The 12377-nt window shown below is 38.2% G+C and overlaps 1 protein-coding gene across 2 annotated transcripts in view; it reads right to left on the bottom strand.

Annotated features, from left to right (window-relative positions):
• Positions 1-882: 882 nt before the first annotated feature.
• Positions 883-12377, bottom strand: part of LOC137982359 (proto-oncogene tyrosine-protein kinase receptor Ret-like) — a 36943-nt gene continuing 25448 nt past the window's right edge. For both annotated transcript variants that reach the window (XM_068829461.1, XM_068829462.1), the window contains 12 exons: positions 11258-11356; positions 10110-10128; positions 9082-9124; positions 8764-8998; positions 8360-8470; positions 7368-7558; positions 6733-6855; positions 4230-4300; positions 3714-3754; positions 3369-3465; positions 3026-3125; positions 883-1731 (listed from right to left, as the gene is read on the bottom strand). In XM_068829461.1, coding sequence (XP_068685562.1) covers positions 1663-1731; positions 3026-3125; positions 3369-3465; positions 3714-3754; positions 4230-4300; positions 6733-6855; positions 7368-7558; positions 8360-8470; positions 8764-8998; positions 9082-9124; positions 10110-10128; positions 11258-11356 — 1199 coding nt within the window. In that variant the 3' untranslated portion in view covers positions 883-1662. The remainder of the gene's footprint in view (positions 1732-3025; positions 3126-3368; positions 3466-3713; positions 3755-4229; positions 4301-6732; positions 6856-7367; positions 7559-8359; positions 8471-8763; positions 8999-9081; positions 9125-10109; positions 10129-11257; positions 11357-12377) is intronic.

The following is a 12377-nucleotide window of genomic DNA, read 5'->3' as shown; positions in this document are numbered from 1 at the left end:
CCAGTTCTTCGAAAAACGTGGCTATCCTGTCTCTGTGGACAAAGCGGGCCATCATCGCGCCCAACAATTTGATCGACAGTCATCACTACAAACGTCACATAAAGATAAGAATGACAGAATTCCATTCACCCTCACTTTCCATCCTCATAATCACGCAGTCAAAAGCATCATTGTTAATAATTTTAAATTACTCCAAAATGATCCCGAGACTGGTAGAATCTTTTCGCAACCTCCACTTATTTCATTCAAACGCGACAAAAACGTACGCAACTTTTTAGTTTGAAGCGCGCTCAAAACTAACGAGCAACCCGGCACTTTCAAATGCGCGCGCTCACGATGCAAAACTTGTGTTTTCATTGTTAACGCTAGCAAGATATCGGGACCTAAGCGATCTGTTAACATCACCGATCGTTTCACGTGTACCTCCGCAAATGCCATTTATTGCATAGCCTGTTCGTTATGCAATAAATTATACATTGACAGGTAGACGACTAGGTGACCGATTCCGCGAACACCTTCGCGATGTTGAGAAGAATGACAAAGATGCATCTAAGCCAGTCGCTCGTCATTTTAATCTCCCTAACCACTCCAAAAAGCACATGGCTATCTGCGGCCTTTCCCTACATCTAGGTACGACGGAAAGCCGCAAGAATGTAGAACAAAAATTCATCTTCCAAATCGGCACCCTTAATCCTCACGGTATTAACGAACGCTTTTCATTTAACTAATATATTCCTAATTTTCACGTTGCCATGTTACCACCAATAGCGTAGCTCCTACTGTACTATAAAAACTACACGTAACCCATAATTCCTCGATTTGCTCTGACGAAGGGCTAACGCTCGAAACGTCAGCTTTTAGAATCTCTGTACGGTGGCCAATTTACATTATCAACTCTGTTGATAAAACCAAATTTTTGTATACTACTTCCCCACCGACGCAGCACCACAGTTTCTTTAGAAACTACCCTCTTCATATATTTTTAACTTGACTATCCTGGAATTGACCTTGTAGACGACTTCGCCAATGATGTTAAACTTGATACATTCTAAACTGATTTTTCTATCGTTTTCTTCTCCTTTCTCGTCTGCACACGCACGCTTTTAAAAATTCTCGTCCTTCTACTTTTTCAAATACGCCTTCTCCCACTTCTATGTGAGTTTGGAATTGATTTTCTGGTCAGTTGTATCCACTCGCTTCGGATTCTAAAATCGTTGCCTTCAAGAACTTTATCCCGGAGATCTTTCCGGATGGTATCAATTCATCTCTGTTTTGGCCTTCCTCTTTCTGTCCCTCTTTTCTGCAATTAATATCGATCCACTACCATTTCCATCACTCTTCGTATTACACAACTCTCATCTTTCCTCATGATATGGCCATATCATGACAATCGTATTTTTTAACAACATTTTTAATAACTTTGGGCAATAAATGGTTGTTGACTGAAAACTAAAAATAATAACCTTGTGTACTCCTACGCTTATGTCTTTGACCATAAAGTATCAATGTCCTTTGTTATAGGGCCCTAGTTGAACTAAAAGAACCAGCGGATTCGTGCATTGGGAACTCATTTTATACTTATGCAGCCAAATCTTCCACTAATGCAGCCAAATCTTCCACTAAAAGAACCAGCGGTTGCGTGCGTTGGAACTCATTTTATACTTATGCAGCCAAATCGTCCACGTTGGCGTACAACTGCGTATTGTCATAAATATCCATATTGATCAGTCTCTGTAAAGCAAAAAAAAAAAATCTTCAAGACAGCACAAATTCTACGTTTTTCGTATTAAATCAAAGCCGCCAAATTGATGTCCAATGAACAACAAATGGGCATCCTTGTTGGTGTCGTTGAGTTAACTCAGGACACCAACACGATAGTTGATAATGGAGGGAAACTGGAGACAAAACGTTTCTAATCGATTTATGAACTTCTTGCATTAATATCATCTTTTACACGATGATTCATACATGTTGAGAAAACAATTTTGCTTCGAAGACAAGCTAGTTATTGTGATGTACCAGGTGGCAAACCAACAGAAAACCTATCTAAAACTTCCTATATTTTGCATGGAAATGCTTATATCGGAAAAATAGCTCAGTAACTCCAATTTCTTTTGCTGTAAATTGATCGGCAGGGTAAGGTCAACCTCTCTGCAAATTAAAATTTAAAACATCTGGTGTGGAAAAAGCAACCTTAAATATTCCAGCTGTGAAGATAGATCTGATTCCATTCCAGAGAGTTTTGAAACATTGCAAAGAATTTCTATATGGCCAACGAAATACTCTTCAGCGATAAAGAAATGAGGGTCACCAAGATCGTTTTTGAGAAGACATTTATGGACAAAATAAAGGGTGTTCTGGATGGATTTTTTCTTGTTATGGTAAGTTACCATACCATTGCTATGGTAAGTTATCACATCATATTACGTACGTCGCATGATTTCGCGTGCAATTTGGAATAAGCAAGCACGAGTACATTTTTTTCAAAGACGCACAAAATTTCACAAGCCCGTAAGGCATGTGCAATTTGGAGTCTTGGAAAAAAATTCACAGACGCTTATTTATTCCAGATTGCACGAGAAAAATCATATGATTACTTATTAATAATATACATGATAAAATACGACATGGTTAAACAGAAGCTATGCCCGCGTATCACGCGATCACGGAGAAATTGCACCATGAATTGCGCCATCCAGGTCTCACATTTGATTGGCTATCAATGCAACAATATCTCCTTTATTGCACTATTTCAACTTTCTGCACTATTTCACTTTTCTGCACTGTGTTTGGGATTAATTGACGTGCCTTTAGCCAATTAACGCCTTCAATTTTTTTTGTGTATATTATTAGTAAAGCAACAGTTGCTATTTTTTCATGGAACTATAACATAGCTGCTTTGGTGATATAGTGCTGTAGAGTCAGTCCTCAGAACGGTGCAATTTCTTGCAAGGTTTGGAACGTGTTTGAACCTGGCAATCTTGAGTTACTTTTTTAATACTTAGTGTGCCACTTAGATTCGAACCTTATGTTGATTTTCCATCTTTTTCAGCTTGTCTTTCAAATTAACGAAAGTTGGTCTGGCATTGGGGTCTTCCAACCAGCAAGACATCATTATTTTGTACCTTCAAGAAATAAGACAGAGATATTACAAAACGTTTCATCTATATGGGTATGATCGTTCGATCTTTTCAACCGATTGGAAACGTGCTCTCTTTTTTCATGCTGATCTCCTTGGGGATGTGAGTGGACAAAGGATGTAGCTTTATTAGAACCAATCAAAGGCCCTATTGCGAACCTTTTGGCATGATAACGGTTTGTTATGCAAAAAACCAAGCAGAAACTTTCCAAAACAAGGTTATAGTTACAATTCAATGTCCACATGTTGTGGTTTGGGCATCCTGTATCCTTCTTGAAGCAAATTTGCAATTTTTCTGCCATCCATCCGAGGATATGGTGAACCACCTTAAAAGAAAAGACCATCTTGCAAACATTTGTCATGGTGAGCATTCTGAAATTAGGATATACGATCTACTCTACATTATTGAGAACTTTATTATTAGATGCAATCACTGGTTTAAATTTGGTGCTATATACTGTAAATTCCAAAGCATTTGTCTCTCCATAGGATAGTTTTCTGGATTTTAAATTCCATGAGGGAGGTAATGATGATCTTGGCCGTGATTTACGAATGACCTTAGTGATAGGCTTACCTATAGTGAAAATTTCGTAAAGAAGTACTCCAAAGCTCCATCTATAAAATAATAACAAGAATAATACATTTAATGTGCTCGCATCAATCATTTCACCAACCCTGTCTCTGTTCTGTTTTGCTCTTATGAAGATTCCGAAGGGTACATACACTGTTTCATAAACACATAGTTTGACGAGTTAACGTCTCGTCATAGGTTCGAGATTTCACTTACTTTTAAAAAATGTTCCTATTTCGTCTGCATTTATGCTATGAAAATGAAATTAATATCATTTTAATGCACCTTGAATATAGTTTTATATTCAAAAAAATACCCTTTCGTTTGAACAATTTTTTCCTACTGCCACGACCTCGGCCCTCGCTGGGTTAGTAATGCACTTTAAAATAAAATATATTATCCTCTGTATGAGGTCGTTTGTGTTCATTTTTTGAGCAAAAAGCCACAAAATCACTGCAAGATAGTTTTAAATATGCTTGAGTGTATAAATGAGGCGATGGTGTGAGTGCGAGAACTTACACATCACTCTTGGTTGTGTAGGTTCCATACGTAAGCGCTTCGTACGCCGTCCATTTTACAGGCAGGCGGCCCTAGTTTATTTTGTAACAAAATAAATCATTTCAACAATAAATTGTCATTTATAAAGATACAGGCCTCACGCTGAAAGAAGAAAAAAAATATATTAGCATTCCTTGCTTACTTTTCCTCTTTTCCCTAACAATCTGTCTCTGGGTTTTGTTCTTCAATTGTTTGCTTTATCATCTCCGCTATGTTCTGTGAGTGAGTGAGTGAGTGAGTGAGTGAAGTCTTTATTTATCGAGGGTAGCTCAAAATAGCATCTAAATGCTAATAAACTAGAGGCCCTCATTACAAGATCAAAATAGTTAAAATAGGTAAAAATCAGAGCTTATGATAAAATTAGCAAAATGTAATAAAACTATGAAACAATTATTAGCATGCAGCACAGTGACCCACAATACTTATATAGAGAAATGATTTAAAGATTGCTGATCTTTAAAAATCCTATTCCAAAGAGAATTTTTGAAAGTCTCGAGAGTCTCTGCTTTCCTCATTTGAAGAGGTAGCTTATTCCATTCCCGACAAGCAGTCACACTAAATGTTCTACCACCTTCTGTATTTCGATTAACTCGAGGGCAGGCTATATTAAATTTAGCATATCTAGTTTGCCGTGAATGAGTCTCACCGGTAAGTACTAATAAGTTAGTAAGATAACGAGGCACGCGACCTTGCAAACGCTTGTATATGATACAACACTTGGCTAATTTAGCATTCTCGAAGAAAGGTATCCATTTGAGTTTGTTAAATAACTGAACAGAGGGTGCATAACTGTCAGCACCAATGACAATTCTCGCTGCTCTCTTTTGTAGCTTTAAAACACGATCTAGACAATGTTTATCACAGTTTGACCAGATAACACTTACGTAATCCATTACTGGTCTAATAATAGCATTATAAAAGAGAACTCTATGCTTAATTTGCAGACAATGTCTAATCTTTTTTAAATTCCGATACGCTGAGATAGTTTCTTGCATAACTTATCAACATGCGAATGAAATGTTAATTCCTTATCAATTTCCAAACCTAGGAGCTTTGCACATTGTACGTTTTCAAGTTGCGATCCATTAACAGAAACAATAATGTCATTAGGAATTCTGTTGGAAAGACGTTTACCACAGATGGTAAGAACTTTAGTTTTCTTCTCATTAAGTGGAAACTTGTTGGCTGTGGCCCAATGAACCGTTTCAGAAACTGCTGCGTTTAAAGAAATTTGCAGACGATCCATATCCATCCAATTGACGGAACAAGTTAATGTCGTGTCGTCAGCATATAGATCAGTATTAGCAGAACTAACATGTAACGGAAGGTCGTTAATGAACAAGACAAACAGTAAAGGGCCCAAAATAGAGCCCTGAGGTACACCATGCGGAATAATAGATGTAGTAGATTCCTTTTCACTCATGGATACAAATTGACGCCTGTCACTGAGATAGGATTGAAACCACGATAATGATGTGTTGTCTAAACCATAGGCATGTAGTTTGTCCAACAGGATAACATGATCAACCATGTCAAAGGCCTTGCAGTAATCGATTAAGATCATGCCACTTACACGATTATTATCCAAGTTAAATAAAAGTTCATCTATAATTCTGATCAGGGCTGTTTCTGTACTATGAAGCTTCCGGAAACCAGATTGTTTAGAGTAGATCAACATGGCAGATCAACATCAGCATGGAAACGAGTCTGGATAATATAAATGGCTATAACTATGTTGATGCCAATGGAATTGTCGTGTTTCATTTATACCCCCAGCTTGGGAGCGATATCAATTTTGGTAACGTGCTCTAAGTTAAGGTACAGACCCTTACAAATCTGGAGCAGAATGTTGCTTTAGGGACTCCGCGTGTTGGACCAAACATTCCTGTATACCGCCAACAGAGAACAAGTTAACGTGGACAATTCTTGGTTTGCACTCACGTGACACGGAGGCCATGTTGGACGGCAAAACAATGCAATTCTCTTTTCGCAGAATTTGCATAATAATAAAGTTTAGTTCCCAGCGGAGAGAGACGTTATTGTTCTTGTCATCCAACATGGCCGTCGTGACGTTAGATGCAAACCATCAATAGCGAATGAAATATTATTGGGGTATTTCAGAAAAAAAAATTCTATGAAGCTCTTAGAAAGTTGGGTATTTTCGGCTTTTCCTTGTGAGTTTTCTCACAGTTCCTGGTACTCTTTAAGTGGAAAAAGATCAAGCAGTCTCTGTAGACCATTCATCCACTTTTTTAACTTTTAAGGAGAGTTTTACGTACCATGCAATTTTCTCATTTTGTTTAATTGCATGCACACGGTTTGAAAGCTACAAACACAGCCCATTTTTTTAAATTACTCGCTTATCAAAATTTTTACTTTTTCTGGATTGAATAGGGTTAAGGAACGCAAGTTTCCTTTTGCGATACAGTCTGCGTTCTGCCCTCTTAGTAATTTGTCACTATACCTTCGTCTTCCTTTCATAAATGTTTTCCTGTTGCACATCTCTAGCCATTCCAAAGTCTGTCACTTTACAAGTTTCTCTTTCTCCAACCAGCACATTACGAGCGGCAAGATCTCTATGAATGATCTGCGGTAGAACACGGTGTTATTGAGGGAAGACTTTGTTACAGTAGCTCTATGAATGAACAGTTTGTAACTTTATAATTCTACTAATGGTGATATTTCCTTGCGTCTGCCACACGTCATCCTTGAGAAAAGCTGATCTATCAGTTAACAGGCCAGTCCGGGGAATCATAAGTAGACAGAGCAGTAGGTCGATAGCAGGGTGCCTTGTAGCTTGGAAACTGAATAATTGATTACAACAGTTGAGAGAATCTCTTCATGAGAGAAGTGGTTATGTCATGTCACTAATTGAAAACTTTGTGGTTGCTTTGGTTAAGGCCTGGTACAGTTATCAGAGAGCTGTACTTTCTTTGAACTACTAAACTTAAATTTCCTGAAGAAAGTCATTTCATCCCATTAGCACTTTACCAGGACAGTTTCATTATACGAAAAAAATAGCTTGCCTTGGCACTCGTTGCTAAGGCCACATAAAACTTGCTAGAGCTGTAAATTATCTGAAAGGATAAGCCAACTCACAGATCTTGAAGAAAGGTATTTCATTCCATCAGCGATTTGCCAAGCAAATTTCATCAGCTGTTGTGACGTCAGATTTGTTTGGGGTTTGATATCTGGATCTTTGTAGTAGGTGTCATGCAAACCACGGCTCTTTCTCAAGTAACCCAAGAGATCACCATAGGGGACATATTCTATCAACACGAATAATGGCTCTGCAAATGACAAGATAGGCGAATTGTAAGCGGCCCTGAATGCGTTCCTTAAGCGCATTTAAGAAAGCTGTCTATCTGTCGGAAACATGAGATACGATAAAATACTAATTTTATAGCTCCTCCTTAGAGGGGCTAGGTCACGCTATTTTAGGCATTTTCAGCACTGATCGAATGGTCATTAAAGTAACTAAAATATCAAAATAACTGTTCAAAACCATAGAAGAACTCTAACAAAACACAGGGAAGCAAAGAAGGGACATGGATGGACAAAACTGGAGAGGATTGAAATGGATTGAATTTGGGTAAATTTGAAAAACCTCGGCCCACCTTTTTTCAAATTTATATAAGTCTGTATCAAAATATCATTTACAAAGCTGGAAAATCATTCTCAGTTGTTATGTGGCCGTGATTTTGCAAATGAAAGACTCTTGCTCTGCCAATTTGACGTTTAGAGCTCATAATAAACAAAATTACCTAAAATAGCGTGACCTAGCCCCTTTAAACAGCTTTCCTCAGCTCGCCGACAAAACGTCATTCGAACTGAAATAGTGACCACAAAAGCCCACTCAAACACCTTAAAACGTAGTCAAGTACACTTTGATAAGGCTGTGAGTATTTTGGATAGAATTGACAGTTTTGGTTTGAATAGAATATGATGTTAAGAATTATGTCAATACAAGATTATTCCTCTCATTGGAGTACATCTTTCATCTGCACAATTCTTCATATCATACTCAGCCTCACCCACTGACTGTTACTAAATAATGTTATTGAACGGCACTGTGTGTGCTGATAGCTTACCTGATTGAGTTACGCAGCCCATTAGTTTAATAACATGTGCATGTGGTTTCAAGGTCTTCATCACTTCAAGCTCTGATAATAAGTCTTTCTTGTCTGACTCAGGAGCGCCAGCTACGAAAGACCGAAAAAAAAACTTAATTGGTTTGAAGGGCTGACGTTTCTCAGGAACAACCTCTTGAACCATCGACGAAAGAATGATTAACAATATTTTCTCGCCATGCATATCCACTTGCAAGGACGCAAGAAGAATTGACCGTAAACAATATTAAACTATATCAATTTTGAAAACGAGACAAGATTGTGCATTGGATTTTTTCAGCAGAGTTCACTGTTTATGCAACGATCACAGAAATTGCAACTACACAGCCATCATTTTAATCATGTATGAAGACTCATCTACTAACCTTTCAACATTTTCACTGCCACCAGTGTTTTCTGAGGCATTCCTCGGAGACCATCCGCTGTTGCCTTGGCAACTTGACCAAAAGCACCTTTTCCAATAATCTTCTCAATGGTCACATGATGTCTGGGAATTTCCCACGAGCGTGTAGAAGGATTAAGAGGCGCGTATTGGCCCCCTTGCAAGTCATTGGGTGGGGTGGGTCGCTGGCATCCAACACTTCCCATTTCCATCGAATGCTAAAAAAAGAATTCAATAATAATCTCAGTTTCGTAAAAGACGATAAGAGTGAAAGAGGGAAATGCTCATCATACAAGCATACCGTGTTTCCCGGTGCATTGTCATATGATGACTCTTGATAAGCCCTTTATAAAAACGGAGGAAAATGAGGGAAAAAAGAACAACAACAAAAAACGAAAGAAATGAAGAAGTAAGGAAAGAAAGAAAAAAAGGGAATAAAACAAAGGAAAAGAGAAAGAAACAAAACAAAACAATGATATGCATCAAAGGTTACTTTTTGAAGTCAATTTTAATCATAAAACGAAACTTAAATAACGATGAATAAACCACGAATTGGCGTTTATCTGCCCCTGCATAACTTATTGTATAACTTATTAAAACTTCTTCTTATCATCATCATCATCATCATCCACATCATCATCATTATTATCATTATCATTATCATTATCATTATCATTATCATTATGGCAGTATACAAACTTCTGGATGCCCAGAGCTATAACAAATCAATAGAGTTTAATTCCCGGAGGATTAGCCGTGACGTCACATGAAAACACCCCATAACTTATTGTTGTCATATTATGAGACAATTCAATACAGTACACACTTAACTGACCACTCCCCATAGCGGCTTTTCAGGGCCAAGGAAACACAATCACGACAGAGCGTACCATACAACAACAACTGTTAAGAATCCCAACTGGCCAGAAGCAGCCTAGTTGGTTATTTACAAGTGCAGCTAAGCAGTTGAACCAGGTACTACCTGGAGCAAATTCAACGAGTGGTCAGAACGTGTATTGAACTCGGGATCCCCGGATCTCAAGGCAAGCGCCCTAACAACTTGGCCGCACTGCCTTTTTCAAACAACCGACAGTGTTACTTCTACAGCCAGTATATAAAATCCTTTAGATAGAACACATCCCCCATATGTCTAAAAAGATCTACTTTGTAGTCACTTTATAGAGATCACGCTGCCTTTAGTAAATAACCCATGAAAAGGTATCATGTGATGTATAACGTCAAATAACGTCCAATCGTATCATGTACTGGTGAAATTGAGCCATTTACTATTGGGAGTGAGAGAAACAAATATAAATAGCTCTTGATTACCTTTTCTGTCCTCCAGTTCCTACAAAACAAATGGTAGGAAGAACATTAATAAACTACTGGAAAATTGATGGTGGTATGGTCATATTCGATTGAACCTTCACGAGCGTGAGTCTGAATAACCTAATTTTCTTTTTCTTCTACGGAAAGTCAACAAAACTTGTCTGTTAACAATTGTAAACACAATAATCTTGAGAAACGTAGTCCTGTCTGCATTCAAAGCTTTGTGGAACCGCAAGAACAAATTTCCCATACGCATTTTTGATTATTTTGAAATACACCCATTTAGAGGCACCCTTCCCCTCCAAGGGAGGTCATACTACCTAGCTTCGCAAACTTTCATACGGTAAATGTTGCCGTGAGAGTACATGAGTTAATGTAAATAAATATTGGGAAAAAAGAAACCCATGAAGCCTATGCCTGTGAAATTTCGTCTTCCAGGTTAAGATCTTGCAACACATCCTCAGTTTCTTATTGTTTTCCCCGCTTATTGGCAACAAAACACTATTTCCTTCTCTCCCCTCAATCTCAACACCTGGAACAGGCTTACTTTCTCTTGAGGACAAAACATTAACAGGATCCCAAAGTCACACAGGAAAGTGGAACAATATACCAACGACCACTCGAAAGTTGGCTTTGTTCAAAGAACACTGAACTTGAGTTCAAACCCAGACTATTCTTAAACATTCTATGTCGTAAATCCACCCTGCAGAAGGTGCAGCATTTTGTAAGGAGATTTGCATAAGCTTTTTTTTACTCTTTTCATAGGAAAAATAAACCATGCATGTTGTTCTTCTTCTAAGTCAAGTTTCACAACTTTTGACCACAAACTCTGTGACACGTTCAAGGACATATTGTTCGCAAAGATCAGAGTGCAGAATTCTCGTTTTTGCTTCGAAAATTAGACCTCTAATTTCATTGGATCCCTTTAGGACGCAGCTCTATTGTTTTTAGAGTTAGGGTTCATTGTTTTGTATCGTTCTTTGTGTCAATTGTTGTCTGAACCAATCCCGAGAGCCGTTGTAATAGCTGCGTACTGACCCTGAAAAATAGCAGTACCTGGTTGCTATGAAAACCGTGGCTAGTGAGGTGGAGGCAGTAAACACAAACACCAGAACAACATTTATGATGATTAATAAAATGATAGTTACCTCTTCTATGCAGCCAAATAATATAAACAATAAGAGCAACAATGATTGCAATGAGTATAACGATCACAACGACGAAAATGGTGCAGCTACATTTCTCAACTGAAAAAGGAAATATATCACAAGCAGATGACTCAACGCTCTAGGAGATTTTGCACTACTAAACGTAGACTTAAAATATTAAAAAAAGAAAAGTTGTTCCTTGACTCCATTCCGGAGTGTCTTTTACAATGGTACTGGTATATTTTGTCACTACTTATACACAGCTTTACACTTGTATTGCGTTGGGAAAACCAAGGGCATGTGCAGTAAAGAGAAATGGCTCACATTGCTCTTTGCGGTTGTTTTCTCGGAAACTTGACGAAAATAGGTCGTCCATCTGAGTGAAGTACTTATTTCTTTGTCTGATTAAGATTTTTGGTTGCAACTGCAGAATTTAGATTCACACAGGGCCACTACACACAAATTAGTCAGGAGCTCTTCGAGAACGAAGTATGGGGTAATAGGTACTTTGTTTATTTATTGTTTTTCGTGGCAAATAACTAAATTGTGAACATGAACGGTGCCCTGTGGCTAGTTAAACTATACTCATTATCGCCAACAGGTGACAGTCTCAACACAGGCGCCCCATGCTCAGTGTGAGGGAATATAAGGATTTATAAGGGAAAACAAGACCTGAGACCTGAGAAGATAATTTTACGAAAAAATTCTATATTAAAAAGCCTAACCTAATTGCCGTTCTGGGTCGCTTCCCTCCTATGAAGTTTTTTTGCGGATTTGACGCGAATTGAGCCATTATCAGTTCCTCGGTTGTCAACGGTTATAGTTAAATACCAAAGCTGAACACTCAATTCTCACGAGCCCACCAAATTCAGTCAAATATTCCTTGTTAAAAAGATTCCCACCGTTAAAATTCCACCGTAGAATTCAAGGGCAAAGGGATTTCTTTCATTTCAATCTGCTAGCCGCGCAATTGAAGCCCTGCCAGCGGTGTCAGGAGGCTGTTAGTGTCCCCAACGAATCGATAAACGATAAAAAAGACCCTCTTTAACAATCAACGCCACACGGCGACCGTTGAGTTTCCGCTTGGTTACGACTCTTTGATTATCGATTCGTTTGGGAG

Source organism: Montipora foliosa, chromosome 13 (assembly GCF_036669935.1).
Source record: "Montipora foliosa isolate CH-2021 chromosome 13, ASM3666993v2, whole genome shotgun sequence".
Classification (NCBI taxonomy): domain Eukaryota; kingdom Metazoa; phylum Cnidaria; class Anthozoa; order Scleractinia; family Acroporidae; genus Montipora; species Montipora foliosa.
The sequence above is the reverse complement of the archived record's forward strand: the minus strand, read 5'-3'. Positions and strand labels throughout refer to the sequence as shown.